This window comes from Malurus melanocephalus, unplaced genomic scaffold (assembly GCF_030028575.1).
Source record: "Malurus melanocephalus ecotype Western Australia unplaced genomic scaffold, MMel_1.1 scaffold_91, whole genome shotgun sequence".
In the NCBI taxonomy this organism is placed as follows: domain Eukaryota; kingdom Metazoa; phylum Chordata; class Aves; order Passeriformes; family Maluridae; genus Malurus; species Malurus melanocephalus.
In genome coordinates this window covers 1449755-1466261 of record NW_026623323.1, presented here as the reverse complement: position 1 = coordinate 1466261, position 16507 = coordinate 1449755, and the positions used below count along the sequence as shown (strand labels likewise).

The window sequence follows — 16507 nt, the reverse complement described above, 5'->3', positions numbered from 1 at the left end:
ACCCCACAGTATTTTTTGTACTGCTGTTTCAGTGTTTATTTTTATTTTCTTTCTGGCAGAATAAAATACTTGAGCATGTCTCCCATTGACATCATTGTACTTTCTCAAGGGCTCCAAGCCCAACACAAAATAGGATGCAATGGAGCCTCTCAGCCACAAGAATAATCTTGGAAGGACTTAAAATACTGAAGTCCATTCCTTGGGAGTTGTTGCCCCATTCACATACTTGGCCATGTTAAGGAGACTAATTGCAACAGGAATGAAAAATGATTTAAATTTGCTTCACCAAATGAATACAGCAACYAGTTAACCCATGGAACTCACTGCCAATGGATATCTTGGGGCCAAGGGATTAGTGAGATTATGCAAGGATTAGATGCTAATGTAAATCATGAGAACATTAAGCTGTTAGAGCTTCAAAAATGCTGAAAAGGGACAGGCAATAGGTCTCTTTTCTGGTAGGAATTTGGAAAACGCTTTCCTCCTGAACACATGRGGGCTCCAACTCCTTCCTCGCCAGGCACTACCAGAGCTGGGTTTTCCAGTCCAAGGGGGCACCCATCTGGTCYGAGATGTCCTCAGAGCAGCCAGGCAGAGCTGCCTGCAGCCAGACTGAGTGCAGGGCTGCTACAGCCCCTGTGGTGCAAATGGGCCYCTGTCAGTAAGCTCAGTGAGAGAAACTTGATTCTTTTCCCCTAGAAAGTCAGTGGCAAAACATTCAACTGTTTTAAGGGACCAGCAGGAATGCCCGAGCTCTGATCCCAAGAGAAATCTTGTCTTTTTTACGCTGATCCTTTTCAAAAGGGTAAATCTTGGAGCATGAGTCTACTGTAGGCAAGGGAAACCTTCAACAACAATCAGTTGGGGATAGCCAGGAGCAGGAGGCAGCTCGCCTGGGCACCAGCGACACATTCCCAGCAAAAAGGGGACAGGAATAACATAAACTTTAAGGTCTCAGCCTGGTTTCCAAAATGGGAATAWAAAATACATTGAGGAAATGAAGCAGTGTGTTCCTGAAGTCTGATTTGCCTGGACTGCATTGTACAATGCAGGGGTGACGACAGCGAGCCTCACGTGCTTTTGTGCAGAACACAATAGCAATGGCTTTATTTGCATTTGTCTGAAGTACAAAACTGGCATGTATTTTACCAGCAAAGATAAAATATGCTGGAGTTCAATTTTCTTTCCAAAGAACTTTCCTTCCTTAAAGAAATGGCTCTTTCATCCTTTCAAAAACAACTWTCCTCACAGCCCACTGGGAGTGCTGGTGGGTAATGAGAATGGCTCACTGCTGAAAGGTGGGAATTGCACTGCTCTAAGAGAATTCAAAGACACTTTGTTTTAAGTAAACTGGAAATTAGTGACATTACAAACACAGCTGTTGATTTAGCTGCACAGCCTGGTGAGGCAAGCTCAGGCACTCCTGATCCTAGRGCTCAGCAGGGAGAGACGAACAACTCCAATCTTTTGCCTTTGGTGAAGATTTATTGCATGGGAAAGACTCAGAGGAAGAGTGGTGGGTAGTGCGCAGCTTCCCCAGATCACTCTACCAAAATCACTAGAAGACTCTGTTTTGCCCATAGACACCATTTCTGCATTTTGTCTAGTAAGTCCATAGAGTTCCTGCAATGCTTGGTCCCTATGCTCAGGACAAGTTAACAGATGCTGTGGGGTGCAGGTCTCCTGGCAGGACTCCCAAATCCTGCCGACCTTCCCTGGGAGCTCTGAGTCACATCTACATTGCACAAAGCTGAACAAATTAGGGGCAATCTCTTTCATGTYAACAAAATCCTGAAGTACAATGTGGAGATCCTCAACAGTGCTGGGCAATTTGAGGGAAAAGATGTTACTGTCCATCACTGGTCCTGCTCCTGCAAAAGAGGAGGCACAACTCCCATTGTGCAGCACCCTCCTGGGGCAACTCAGCTCCCAGCAAGGAAAAAGGGTTTATCCCCTCATGTCGAGCCTGTCCTTACTCCTGGACATCAAAAAATGAGATTTCAATGCGTGACACTGACCAACTCCAAGYACTGAGCTGGGCTGCCAGGAGTGCTGGGACCCCAAAGCTCCGGGCACTGCAGGCCCTCAGCACCCAGTAAGGCACGTGGGCATAGTGGGCACGCCTGGCAAGGGCCTCTCTGTCAGGTGACAACCCACCCAGCAGCACWGGGCAGCACACAGCATGCCCCAATTCTGCTGGGACAAACTCCTGGGTGGAAGGAAAGCTGTAGGTGGGGAAACAACTCCCTGCCAGGACAGAGATCATCTGCTTGSAGGCACTTAAAGGCAGTGCCCAACYGTCCAGCACTTTGCACTCAATGACTCCTGCTGACTAGTGATGGCCAGTAAGTCTCTGAGGCTGAAACCCCCGAAATTTTGAAAAAAAATGCATGTTCTCAGATGTTTTGAATGGATAGCTAGGGATCTGTTTTAATAGTAAACAATTACATTCCTCTGTCATCTGATACTTTTTAAATTTTGGGGAGGGGGAAAGCTTTCTGAATTTTCAATAGTTCCTTTGTTAAAGCATCTGTTACTCACATAATTGAAAAGATGTTTGTTCAGTGGTATGTTTGAGAGTATAGTTATTTAATCTTAATGATAAAGCCCTGAGGGCAGAAAATCGTAAGTAGAAACCTCTTGTTATTTATCAAAAAAGAGAAAAAAAAAACAAACTAAAAACCCAGAAAAGAAAGAGAGAACTGAGACACCTCATCTATCTTCAGGCTTAAATTTGTGCTTGATGGAAAACTATTGAGACAATTTGYGACTTGCAAAGTTTTCTAGGAGTCTGAGACTAGCTGAAGTGTGAGTGGAGCAGTGCAGTGGGGTGAAGACAAAAATAAAACAAKGAGAGAAAACTGTTCCTTGGCAAGTTTTTTTGGGTCAAACAAAGAACTAGTTGTAGTTTACAGCATGACATAACATTTGATTAATTTTTGCCTGAGGATGTTTCCACACTTAACRGTGTAAATCAAAACCTTCTAGTAACTACAATGTGTATTAAAAGATAACCATAAGTAATTTCATCTAGATGCTGTACTACTCCCCTAYTTTTTGTTCCCTCTAAAGATTGGCTGCTATTTCCTGCAAAACTCCACTGAAATGCTTACACGTTACGAAAGTTATCCAAAYGCTTTAGAAAACCAAACAGCATTTGCATGGAACACAGGGCTCTCCTGCATATTGAATTACTGCACAATATCCTTAGGGCAGACAGACTTTACAGCTGTTAAAGGGAAATTGTGTAAGGGACTTATTTTGACCCACCTCATGTTTCTGATAAAATGTAATTTTTATGTGAGCGATTTAGAAAGAAAAATGGCATAATGGGCTTTGAATAGTACAAAACACTGTATCTCCTGAGGTTTAGTCCCCTGGTAAGGGACAGGCATGCAGGGTGCTCTGCAAGTGCCCAGGGGCCACGCTGACAGCCAGAATAAAACCCCTCTGCAGGTCAGTGTCCAAAGAGTGGCTGTGCCCACTCTGCCCCACTGTAAGAACTAAAACACAACTCACCTACCTGCTCCTCCTCAAGCCCAAGGTGGCTCTGCAGAATAATTGCCCTCCTCTGCCTTAACTTGGTGAGAGCACAAGGCCTAACAAGCTGCCCTCAGCTGGGTCTGACCAGGACACACTGTTTTTTCAAATGTTAGTGACTTGTGAGGGCCAGCATAGGAGACACGCTGCTGTTGAGAAGACTTGGGCCATGGGACTCTCTGGGTCCATCCCTTGCTGTAGGGAGCCCAGCTTTCTGAAGCACCCAAAGAGGCCAGGAAACTACTGGTCTATGGCACCATCAGCTGCCTGCCATGACACCATCCCACRGTGACATGTCTGTCCACCAGAGAGGCCAAGGAGACTTACTGCATGATATTGCTCACCACAGCTCCCCAGCCCATGTGTGTTTGTGCACAGCTCGTGCACAGGACTTGCCCTGGAGGAAACCAAGATGAATCACAGTCAGCCTTGGAGACAGAAAGAGGCCCCAACAGCCAGTTACTAGTGTTTTTGTTTTGTTTTGTTCAACGCATTTTATTGGGAACTTTTTATACCTTGCAAACTAGCAGGTTGGGGTTTTTGGTTTCCTTTTTTTTGGGGGGGGTGTGCAGTGGTATAATTTTTTGTAATTACAAAAACATCCCTAACAACAACGTCATTGGCACTGCAGAAACACAGCCTACTCCTCACGCTAGAAAGTTAAAGCTGCCGATCATGTGTTTTGTGTAAAAGTGAAAAGAAACCTCAAACTCTGCATGTGAAAACCACATCTGCATTATTAGGGGAAGGCAGCATGGARCAGAGTGCTTCACAGAAAAGTAGCCGTTTCTGAGAGTTTCTTGATAAGAGAGAGATGTGCGGTACTGACAAGGGCTGYAAGAGTTTCACAGGAACAGAGCAGGCTGAATCAGCTCATACCAACCACAAATACCTCTGGCTTTCTGTGATCGTGAGAGGTAAGTGCATTAGAGAAGTACAAATGAAGAAAGTAACGACCAAAACAACAACACCTCATAAGCTCTGTAGAGTCCAACTCGTGCACAGAGCAACATCCCCATGATGGGAAAACATTAATGCTTTTTATATTGGTAATCATCTGTAACATGAGCAATTAAGTACACTACTAATGGACTATAGCCAAGAGCCTGGTACTAATATTAAAAACTGACAGAGATGAATAGATTTGGAAGGAAAACTAGGCTGACAAAGACATTTTTATGAAGTGCTTGGGCTTATTTGGAATAACCCAATCAGAGGCAGGTCCAGACCAGCCATGCCTACAGTGACAATAACGCATTCATTGGCATTATGCGATGCCTGCTATGCTTTAAATAAAAACACCCATTGCTTCTACTCAGAAATCTGCACTTTCATTATTATATTCATTAATAAAACAAAACTTGTCTAACTAATATACAAATAACACTTACTGAAACACTGGCAGCCTTGCCTTACTTTAAAATGAAAACAGTTACTGGAAACACGAACCATGTTACATGATAAATGAATCAGTTGAAAATGCACACAAAACCTTTCTTTCCTTTTTACCAGGGAAACAAAGCAAACGCTGCCCCCACTGCCTACCYACAGCACACCAGCAACTACCACAAGCCCTGCTCTAAACAGAGGGGGGCAGAGCAATACATTCCCCAAAGCCTTTAAATCTGGCTTTGTTTCAGCTTTCGCCATTCTTGATACCATGAATCTGCAGCCACATGGTGGCTTTGCAGAGGTTATAAACACCTTTGGAGAAAGCAGCATTTTTACATGGGATTTGCCAGAGACAGTTTTGCCTTCTCCAATGCTGGTGTTTTGTTTTTGGTTTTTTTTGTTTGTTTGTTTCACTGGTTGTTGTTAATGTTTTTTTTTTTCTCTCTCCATTTTTGCCCCTTGAAATTGTGAGTAAAACTCCACCTTGCAAAGGGAAACTCAGAGAGGGCAGGAAGGTGCAGTGCGATGCCTGAATTGGGACATACGTGCCATTCCACTCATCAGCATCCTAAGGGAGTCACTGAAAGGTGCTGCCACCTCAACAGCCTTGATATCCTGAAGCTGATGCAAACAGCCAGTAGCTCCTCTGTCACTTTGGGAGAGAGCTGGTTAACACAGTAGGGATGGCCTTGAGCTCCAGTTGTAGAGATGAATGGCGAGGCTAAGTCAAACAGCAACAGGGCCAGTGAAGGCAGGGAACTGCCTGTTCTGACTCCAGTAAGCAAGGAAAAGTCAGTGGGATTCAGAAAGGAAAAATGATGAGATTCACTCAGCATTTGCTTTCCAGTTTAATTCAATTTCCAGTTTAGCTTTACAGCTCACCTTCAGTTTGAAAATGTATGTGTGTCCTGAATCACAAGCCTGTGTGTATTCCTGCACTGCAGTTCTMGTTTTAGATTAAATGTCATCTGAGCACTTTGGCTATAAATGAGCATTACATTTACAGGTGCTGTGGTTAGAATTACCAGTTGAAACAAACCATGACAATTTCATTTACTTTTTTCYAAGTCTGAGGCTTAATACAGCTTTCCTGTGGTGGAAAAAAGGCATCTAACACTAGAAAGGTAGAGACTGGACGAGTCACTGGCATTTTMTGTATGTGTTTTATTTTTTCAAACCAGATTTAGTAAAGCACATTTTAGGTAAGCACAGGGCTAACAAAAAAATCCTGCATGATTTTTTCTCCAAATGCCATCTTGTGACAGCCTGTCAGGGATGCTATAGGTGCTCATATCAGACCTAAGSCAGAACTACACGACAGACTGGCATCCATGAACTCAGATTTGAGTTCTTCSATGTACCAGGACCAATCTAATCATAAACTGGAAGACTCATTCCTCAGACCAGGTCAAGTCAAGCAGAACTGCTTTTGGGTAGCCTGGAAAGGCTTTTTAATCTGAAAGGCATCATGAGTCTGCTCAGGTTTCCCAGTGAGCACAATGGGTTTTTGGCACTTCACAGCATACCCAAGTAACTGCTGAGTCAGTCACACACATGAATCTCTATACATGGGAGTGCAATGCAAGGGTTTTGTGTGCTAAAAAAAAAACCAACAAAAAACCACTAGCATAAAACACTGACAGGAAAGCAGAAGAGAGACGGGGGTTCATAGAGTATTTGTGAATGGCTCATTTATTTTTCCACAACTACAAGAGATATGCTCTCTCAGTAAATCTAGGATTTCAACACAGAGCTCAGCAGCACTCCCTCTGCAGTCCAAACCCACAGAGACCTAATGCTCATATGTGCCTGGGTCTCCTCTGTCAAATTACATCCCCCAAAGAACATCTGGCGAGGGAAGAGCCAGACTGCTGGCTGGAAACCCATCAGCTGGCTTGGGTGCAAGAGGAAGCTCTGAGACTCTTAGGGCTATAATGATGGAGGGGAAGAGCTGAATACCCACAATCTGATGAGTCAATAAAACAATCTATAACATTTGTCTGCAACACGAAGGCAGGGAAAAGCCCTGTCTGACATGCACAGCAGCTCACTCCATTTGCTCTGCTGCTTGGCTCCATCTCCAGAAAGCTTCGAACTTTTATAATGGCATTTATTTCATGCAACTTCTCTGTGCACCCAAGCCCTTCTGCTGGAGATACCTCCTGTAAATGAACATGATCAAAACCCCCACCCTCCATAAGGATGGAAAGATCTCCCTTGGAGAGGCTGACATATCAGGCACTGAAMTAAGGAGAAAAACTGCCCACTGAGCGCAGCTTTGCCGTGCCACCTTCTGCACAGTCAAGTACAATCTTTTMCTGAGCACAGCAAAGTAACTTGTTTATGCTCAGGAACAACAGACTGAATTTTCCTTATCTGAGCCGAAAATTGCTGAGCTTTTACTCACATTTGCTTGTCTTAGGGAAAAAAAATAGAAGAAAAAGAAATAAGGAAAGATAAAAGAAAAAAGAAAGCAGAAAAAAGGAAAGAAAAAGCCCCAAGAGTTGTTTCTAAAAACCAAACCAAAACAACATTCCAGCTCCAGTATTTTATTCAATGTGTGCTGGCTTCACAAGCCCTGGAAGTTATTATCTACATGGGAAGAATAAGAAATCAACAGTTCTGACCAGCAACAATGGCTGCAGAGAAAGAGTGTTTGGCAGCAGCTCGCARGCAGGGAGGAGGGAAGGAATGCAATGAAGAAGAGGAATGCAACGCTCGGCATGACCTACAACATTAACAGCACCCTGCATTGTGGGCCACCCCATTATTTTGATCGAAACCACAATTTGTTTAATTGGTATTCCTAAAAAATGACAGAAGACAAGTGTTTGCATCAGTTAGCTGCCATTTCTTATTTTTCTTTGAGTACATTTTGCTCCATTTTTCAGCTTCTTTAACTAGAAAGCTGTTGCGAAAATTAAGATCATACCAAAGAAAAATCAGATGCTTGTTTTATTTATTTAGTCACTGGAGACAGGCACTCTGGTTTAAATTACAATGGATTATCTGACTAAACTGTTGGGGGAATATTTACTAAATCTTTAAGACTCCCTCTCTTTTTCTCTAATTCTTTATAAAACGCTTTGAAGGCTTTCCAAATTAATTTTTTCATTATTAAACAAGCATTTCAGATTTGTTATCTTACCTTTCATAATGTCTGCGAGTACATGTAGCAGCACTTGTGCTTCCAGGGTTACCACCTAATTCATCATAAATATGTTTCCATTGTCGACGGGCTGTTATCTGTAAAAATGGCAATGGAAAATTTAATCTTGCATCTTTACAGATTTTACAGCATTTGAGTTCACAACAACAAATGCATGTATGACACTTTCAGAACAGCATGTACTACAAGCACTATAAAAGCCCCTACAGAATATACAGAGTTCACAGAGATTTGGGTGCCTTTTTTTTTTTTTTTGTAAGTTAACACTATGTCTATTTTCTTTCTCTCTAAAATGGAGTGATCTGACTGATTCATTATCAAATCACAAGCAATACAGACTCACAAAGGAGAATCTCAATCAATATAGGGTCATTAACCACAAGAAGTTATGCAGACAAATCCCAYGGTGAATTATGAAAATGAAGCTCAAACCATACTCAGCACAAATAATGATTACATAGTTATTTTAACTGAATTAGAGAAAATAAATCTGCTGCAAAATCCAAATCCACCACAGAATTCTGTAAATCCACAAAAGCATAGTCCGTAACTCTATATGTTACAAGCTGTTTATTTTTATCCATTTATGTCTGTAAAATATATAGATCAAATACTAATGAAATCTTAACGTACTCCAATGTTAATATTTGAGCTATGTACTTTATTGGACCATGCTGATGAAAATAAACATCTTGTAACATATTGAGTTGCATACCATGGTTCTGTTTTTTTTGTACAGAAATTAGGATTATACAGAACAACAGATGGAAGACCTGGCAAAAGGATTGTTTCTGAATACCACTTCATTATTTTATATATTCCGCTATATTTGAAACAGGAAGAAAAACAGGAATAGGACAAGGCACAACAGATCATTCTCATTTGCCTGCAGCTCATAAAGAAGGCTGGTAGAAAACTGTGGGGGCAATTTGGGGAGAATGTTGTCATTTTCTGTGGAATGCTGTGGATTTTAATATATTCAGCCCTGGAGGCTTCTTTGGAGTTACCCACAGAGCAGTCAATGGCATTTACTGAGGAGCTAAAGGCAGCAATCAGAAGAAAACAAATATTACAACTTGCAATCTGAGGCYTGTAATTTTAATCTAAACAAGAGGAGATAGCTAGCATCATTAAATATTACAGGGTAAGAGGTGTATCTGTTTTGCTCAATACAAAGGCAAAATCCTTCCTTTGCAGAAATTATTCTCCAAAGCCAAAACATGGCTGGAGTCTTCTAATTTCATAATGGTACAATTTTTTCAAATTTATTGTTTGCACCTATAGATACTTCGGGGGAAAAAAAACTGTTTTATCTCAAACATTATGTAAAGCTAAATGAACTGACTGACTTCATTCACTGATTTTGTTTTCTGTCTTTTATAATAGACAGAAGACTATTATAAAGACTACCAAAGACTACCAGCACAAGGATTCAAGCAATTCAAAGATAATTTCTGCACAAACAAATTATTTAAATACAAATCAAACACTCATCTGATGATAAGGTTAATCTTAAGTCTATTTTGTTTCAGTTCTTAACTGTCTCTTCCCCAGGCTACCCACACTTCTTATTCTTACTGCTAAAGTGCTTGAAGAAGCAGAGTTCTAATGAGCCATAAACAACATGACATCCTGAGAATATGAATGGGTGCTCCTTATGCAGCCCAAGAGGTCAAACGGGAGCTGGATGAAGTATCCTGCTGTGGAGGAATGCTTGGATGGGAAGCTACCTCTGSTCCTGCCTCCCACATTCCACTGATCTTCAGGACAGGCAGAGGACAGAGGCGTGGCCAGACAGCCCTTGCCCTCTTGTAGCTCCCAAAAAATCATTGATTCCTTGAGGACTGCTGCAGCTGAGCCTCTGGCAGGCTCATGGACAGGGAACAAAGGTGCACAAAGCTGCTCTGGGGCCCGTGCTCTGGCCCTGGGACAAGCAGAACCTGGCTGGGCTTGCAAAGCCATCCAGGACCTGAAGCCCTGGCTAACAACAGTGATGCTGTGCAGAAGCTTTACATGAAAGCCAAGGATTAGTTCACAAGAGRACTACTGTAAAGTCCCCTTTATAAACATCCTGATGTGACTAAGAAGCATGGTCTCCATTTTCAAAAGGAAAACTTYAGRGCCTTAGTTTCATTTGCCRTGAGCTGACTCAAGAGTTGATATTYAAGCTGGAACAYTAGTAAACATAACCAACTTTAAGGGGAAAAGTGAATCCCTTTGAAGCCCCTGGATCATTTTTGGTGTCTCTTTCCTCTAAGCTGCTTAGAATAATAGTATTTTCAYAAACATTTGCCCAGCTTTAGCCAATTCTACATCTGCAGTGGACCAGAGCTCTTTGGCAATTAGCTGAACTGTGCCCTCCCACATACAATGCTAAGTTTAAATCTGACATTCCCTGAAACAATTGTTATTCTAACAAAGCCTGGGGTTGAGTTTTCCCCTGCTCTGGAAAGTTTATTCTTTATGCTTAATAAACTTCAAAGGACTAAGGGGGAACTGATTAATTACATCCTTAAACAATCTGAACAAAATGCTTCACTGAGGAAAGTGCACCGTTGTCATGCAGGGCAGCACTGCTCAAGCTGGATGCTCTTGCTGACCACATCCAAACTGAGGACTGCCTTCCCTTCTCATAAAAGTTCTTTGTAGCCGTGTCARTGACAAAACTTCCCGTGGAGTCACGAGAGGGTAATGCTTGGCAATGCTTTGCTTATGGTTGGGRGTCCTACCGAAAATGTGCCTCTGCTGCTTTAGTTTTCCCTTATTCCCTTATTATTTAGTATTYCYTTATTTTGTTYTTCCTTATTCCTAATAGCAKACACATCACTCCCASAGCCTGCCATCTTTCTGGAAGTGCRGGATGGTCCAGTTCRTCCATTAATCAAGGTGATTTCACAGGCCAGTGTCATCCCTGACAGCTTCATATTCCAATGCTGGCTTTAAAGTGGCCTCCTGGGTTGCAGAGCCCTCCTGCAATTTGCTCCAACCTACAGATTCAAAATGTTAGAGCTGGGCCCATTGGAAGCCAGAACCTTTGAAAACCTCTGTGACATCTTTCCCAGAGTTAGGAAATCAGAGTTAAGCAAGAGACTGGCCAGTCYAGGGACCTAAAAGCAAATCTGATTTGGTTCCTATAAGCACAGTATTATGMAGTGACTGGTAGTCAAGAAAAAACAAATTAAAGCATTGATCTTATCTATTAAAGCAGAGGACTGTTTACACAYATGCTTTTAATGGTGTCTTCTACTTTGAGAAGTCTTAAGGACTTCTGCACTGCAATCCCAGCTCCCAGCTCCCTTCCTTGTGAAAGGCTTCTTGCTTATTTCCTGCTGTAAACATAATGGGGGATTTTCATGGTACATGATGCTYACAGCTCTCTTCAGAGCTCTGGGTATTAGTTTTGTATGAAACAAACCCAGTTAGCTTTGCATTCCACTGATGTACCAGTTTCTTTGGGCCTGCCCAGACAGGCACTGTTGTATGTGTCAACCACCAATTTTCCAAAACTAAAGCATTTTATTGTTGCTTCCAGGAGGCAGCAGCTAAATGAGATCCCACTGACCTTTGGCAAAATCCAAGCTGATACACACTGAAGGTTAAGCTCCACCTAATTTTCTTTTTACCCTTCATCTTTCTAAGACATCTCCAYGCAGAGTCCATTCAGCAGCATTGCATTCTGCAAACATGCCAAGGCACTCCCTTTGCCTTGGCTCCAAAGGAGAAATGCTACTTCATAACTTGCCAAGACAACATTTTAGGTAAGTCCTGGAAGCTTCCCATCTATGAACATCTGCACCTTTTACTCACTTGACTTAGGATGACTGAGAGAATTCCAGGCAATGGCTGTTAAATGCCACTGCAGCTGAGCCCCCTAGAACATGGCATTGTCTCTAGAACATGGCATTGTCTCTAGAACATGGCATTGTCTCGTACTTCATCCAGCGATTTGGGGACATTTTAAATCACTCACACTGAGAAGATCTGCTATAGAGAGTGCTTTCCAATGCACTCTCTTACTATTAGTAACAAATATACTCATTTCACATATCTTTGTTTAAGAAAAGTATGATTCCACCAACTCCAAAGAGACAGCTYCATCTGTTAAGGCTTTAAACCGGTTTGTATAGGTTGCCATTTTTATTAAGTGTGTACTACGTCCAACAAGAATTACAAGGGAGTGTGGTATCACACAATTAAAGATGACAACTGACTACTAAGAATTAGTAATCAAATGGAGGAGAAATGACTGGAAAAACACCACACATGATCTCTGCTTGTTTCTCAAAAATGTTTTTTAGACCCCATCAAAACATCCATACATGAACAAAGTGGACAAGGCAGTGGATAAAATTGAAAATGAACAGACCAAAATTGTTTAGCCAAATACAAGGATGTAAAGTTTGCAACTGCTTTAACTGGGAAGGTTTCTATGCTTACTTGTAAAGAAATAGTCATCTGACCACTTTAAKTTTCCATATGTGATTTCAACCAATCTTTTATCTGTTTCCCGTTCATAAAATGGCTGTCACATGTTGAAGTAAAATATCTACTTTTAAATATTATTTTCTTATAATTTACAATACTTCCAAAGAAAAAAAGACCTATTTCTGTCTCAATGCACAAATCAGAAACTTGTGAAATTTTAAAACCAATAAAAGATGATGAAGCCCTACTAGTGGATAAATGGTTTGCTCTAATTAGGTGGAAGGGGCCACAGAGATAAATGCATATTAGATAGGATAGGTTTGAGAAAGCTGTTGTACTGCACGACTTCTCCTCATCAATAGATGGTGTCACTGTGTATGAGTGGTGGAATCTGCTCAACACTGAATTACAGCACTCACTTGAAATTTCTGCATCTACATAGACCCGCTTAAGATCCTAGAACTGATACCTGAGGTTGGTGTCACCCCAACCCTGTGAAAAATGAAACAAATAAAACATCAAAAGCTTCTCAGCAACGCTTGCCATTATAAAATATATACAAACGAATGCAGTTGGCAAATTCAATGAATATCAACTGGCCATAAAATGATAAAACCCAGGGTGTGCACAGGTCAAAGTATTGCAACAGCTATCGATATAATACTCAGGGAATTTAAAGCAAAGGCAGATCCATACTGAGGATGAGACTGTTAACAGAAGAGAATGAAGTTTGGAAACCTCATGCTCCATATACCATTTAAATTGCTTCACAACAGTCCTCCCAACTTCAGCCTGTCTGCAAAGAGCACAGATGCCACTCACATCATAAAACCAGGATCAGGCCCATCGTTTCAGACACAGTCACTCCCAACCAAAGCTGGGCTTGTGGCTATGTCAGAGGGTGTGAGTTGTGCTTGCCTTGCCATTTACTGAACAGCAAGCAATTGCTTAGTTTACCCTCTATGAAGAAGAAGCACCACTGGTACTTTTTAATTCAAGGTGACAAATGCCCCTAAACAACAGAGAACATCTGTCATTGAGAAAAGGACAGGAGCTTTGAGAYAAGTGTGGACTGAAGCTTCTCTGGCTGACATTCTCACGTATGTGATCCTTCCCCTCTGATCCTGTCACATTTCTCAGAGCTGGCTCTCTGGCCTTGTGGCCACAAATTCACAATCSTATTGCTGCTCTGCCCCAGGTACAGAGGCTCACCTGCATGTCTAAATCCATCCCTCTCCCTCTGGCACTAAAACTCAGGTCTTTCCAGCAAGCCACCACTCTGGCGTCCCTGCTTCTGTATTCGGTCCCTTCAAGCAAACCCAAAMCATTGCTGTGAAAATTGCTCGCCTCCCTGACCACTCTGAACACRCCACTCTCCCTTCAATCTCCCTCCTGGCACTACCTGGTGCTCTTGATCAAGTTCAAGATTTTAGCTCTCATTTTTGTWGCACTTTACAACTCATGCAATTCCTTTTGGCTTGTAACTGCTGTAACAATCTATCTGTGGTAGCTATTCATTCATACATACCCATGAGCACGCCTACACACACCCCTGTAAATGAGCATGGTATGTGCTGATTAATAAAAGATAGAGCAACAATAAAAGCCAAATCAAGCATACATTTTTTTTAAGAATGTTAGATTTCACGTTTCACAAAATCCCAGGCACGCCCATGCTAACCAGCCCAGGCTGCTGATGTACAGAACAATGTGCTTTATTGTATGGAAGGAAAACAGTGAGTTTTGCATTTTGGTTCAAATGACTTTCAGTTTCTTGATAGTGCATTTCTCCTTGTCATTTCTCTACMGCACAGATATGTCCCAGATTACTTCGTAAACAAAGCAAAAATAATTTCTTTCATCCAACTGTGGCAGGAACTGAACAACTTAATCTGATCATTGTGTGCAAAGAAAATATTTCCAGTGACGACATCTTCCTATGTCAATTGTTTTTTTATTACAGATGTCATCTCGATGTGCCATATTAATGCAGCTCTTTCTTCTCATTTCAAGATTTTAATCTAAGTTTGTTGCTCTAATATTTTATTGGTTCAAAATACATGCTGTAAAATCCGTGGCCATCAAATTTTCCTGTGAGCTAAAAATAAACTGCTCTTGTCAGATATGGTTAGCTGATAAAAAGTGTCAGAGACTTTTCTGAATTACTTTGATAACTTCCTGTTTATGTGGTACTGACCCTTGTCTAATAAAGAACTTTTACACTTGGAATAAGAGAAGATTCTGCAGCATACTATTCCTTAATGGACAATGCTGATTACTTTTGAAAGCCTTTAATACATTTCCCATATTAGACATGAACAGATGTCAGGGATGTTGCCAAGTGAAATTTCTTTTATGCAATCTTGGCTTGTTGTACAATAATAGCCCTTTCTCAACATGGGAAAAAATTACAGACCCAACTAATTTCCTTGACAGGGAAGAGTTACATATGTTTTCCACTTGTAGTTTTTACGACAAGTTTACAATTTTGCCAAATCTGGAACTAATTGGGACCGTTTCCAAAAATGGTCCAATAAACCCACAATGAGTACAGCTAGCCTAAAATGCAGCAAATGATTGTTCGCTTTTACCTTTTTTTTTTCTAACAGGGAAAAGTTAGATTGCACAATTATTTCATTTAAGTTACTTAAACACTTACTGTTTCATATCCTCCCAGTTTTTGAGCAGCTTGAAACATAGTCCAAAGGTTAACTGTTAGAGGGACAATAAGTATTTAGATAAGCATTGCATTAGCCAACATATTTCAAAGAAATGTAAATTAAACAGTTTTAAAAAAAGAAAAGTAGAGAAAAAAAGCTCASAGCCCCTGAAAAAGTTCCTGYGAAACATTTTCCAAAGAGGTATTCACATAATCCAAAGAGTAAATATTAGCCCATACCATATATATTTTTAATTACATATATGAGAACACACTTATAGATTCCTTAACAGGACTGGAAAAATACACTGAGACAAAGGTAATGGGCTCATTTGACTTTGCTGATAAGAGACACGTTATAATGACTGTAGCATGTTTCCATAACTTTGATAATAAAAATTGCTCATTGGGAAGAATGCTACTTTTAATTATTTGTTTAATACTGGTTTCATTAGCAAGCAAGCAAGAGCCACCCACTGGCTCACAGCGCAGGCCTATCGATTAGACARCACCCAATATTTACTGCAGCTCAGATAATGGGCTCCATAATCAATGAACAATAAGCTGCGTTCTAGCAGGTCCTGCGTGAATGAACCCAGATGGAGCACGAATGAGCATTACTGCAATAATTATGATGTGGCTGCTTGTGCCTTGCCCACGGCTGTGGGGTCWGAGGCGCAGAGGCAACTCAATTCAAAAGATGTGTTGGGAGAGAGCTGTTAGTTCGTGCAGAACTTCTCCCCTTTCACGTGCTTGTCCCATGGTGCCACTGCTTGCTGGAGTCTTATTTCATTTATTTCAATTTTTATTTTATCTCATTTAATTGTTAGAAGAAAAAATCATGTCAGCCCTATGAAAGGTGTATGCACAATTCCACAAACAGCAGTTCCCCACTGACACACTACAAATATTTGAGGTCAGCAGTAATGCTGTGTATCACAGAGAATGGGATCTTTCTCCACGGAGGGATACTCTGCTGTAGTTAGTGAAGTACCTCTTCCCACTAACCTATTTATATGGGCAATGTTTGCACAAGSCTTGATGGACAAATACAGTGCCCCATCCTGCAAACATTTCTGCTCTTCTCAGCATACTTACTTTTGGTATTTACTTTTGGTATTTATTTGCCGGATCAGGCCCCTACTTCATAATGAATGTCAGGCAAGTTTCAATGTATTTTAACTAAATGTTAGCAGCGGGCCCTACCCMCAGTGGGCAACTTTAGAAATAATACTTTAGTTTGTCTTCTAAGCCCACCCCTGTCTCCATGCCTGAGGGAGTGCAGAATAAAATGGGGGGGGGGGGGGGNGGGGGGCAGGAAA

The 16507-nt window shown here is 41.4% G+C and overlaps 1 protein-coding gene across 2 annotated transcripts in view; it reads right to left on the bottom strand.

Moving 5' to 3' along the window:
* The window catches only part of ARID5B (AT-rich interaction domain 5B), a 112603-nt gene that overhangs the window by 10701 nt on the left and 85395 nt on the right, over positions 1-16507 (bottom strand). The window contains exons 6-7 of one of the 2 annotated variants that reach the window (XM_057368393.1): positions 15186-15238; positions 8081-8178 (exon numbers count right to left, since the gene is read on the bottom strand). In XM_057368393.1, coding sequence (XP_057224376.1) covers positions 8081-8178; positions 15186-15238 — 151 coding nt within the window. The remainder of the gene's footprint in view (positions 1-8080; positions 8179-15185; positions 15239-16507) is intronic. The other variant, XM_057368394.1, reaches the window with a different exon arrangement.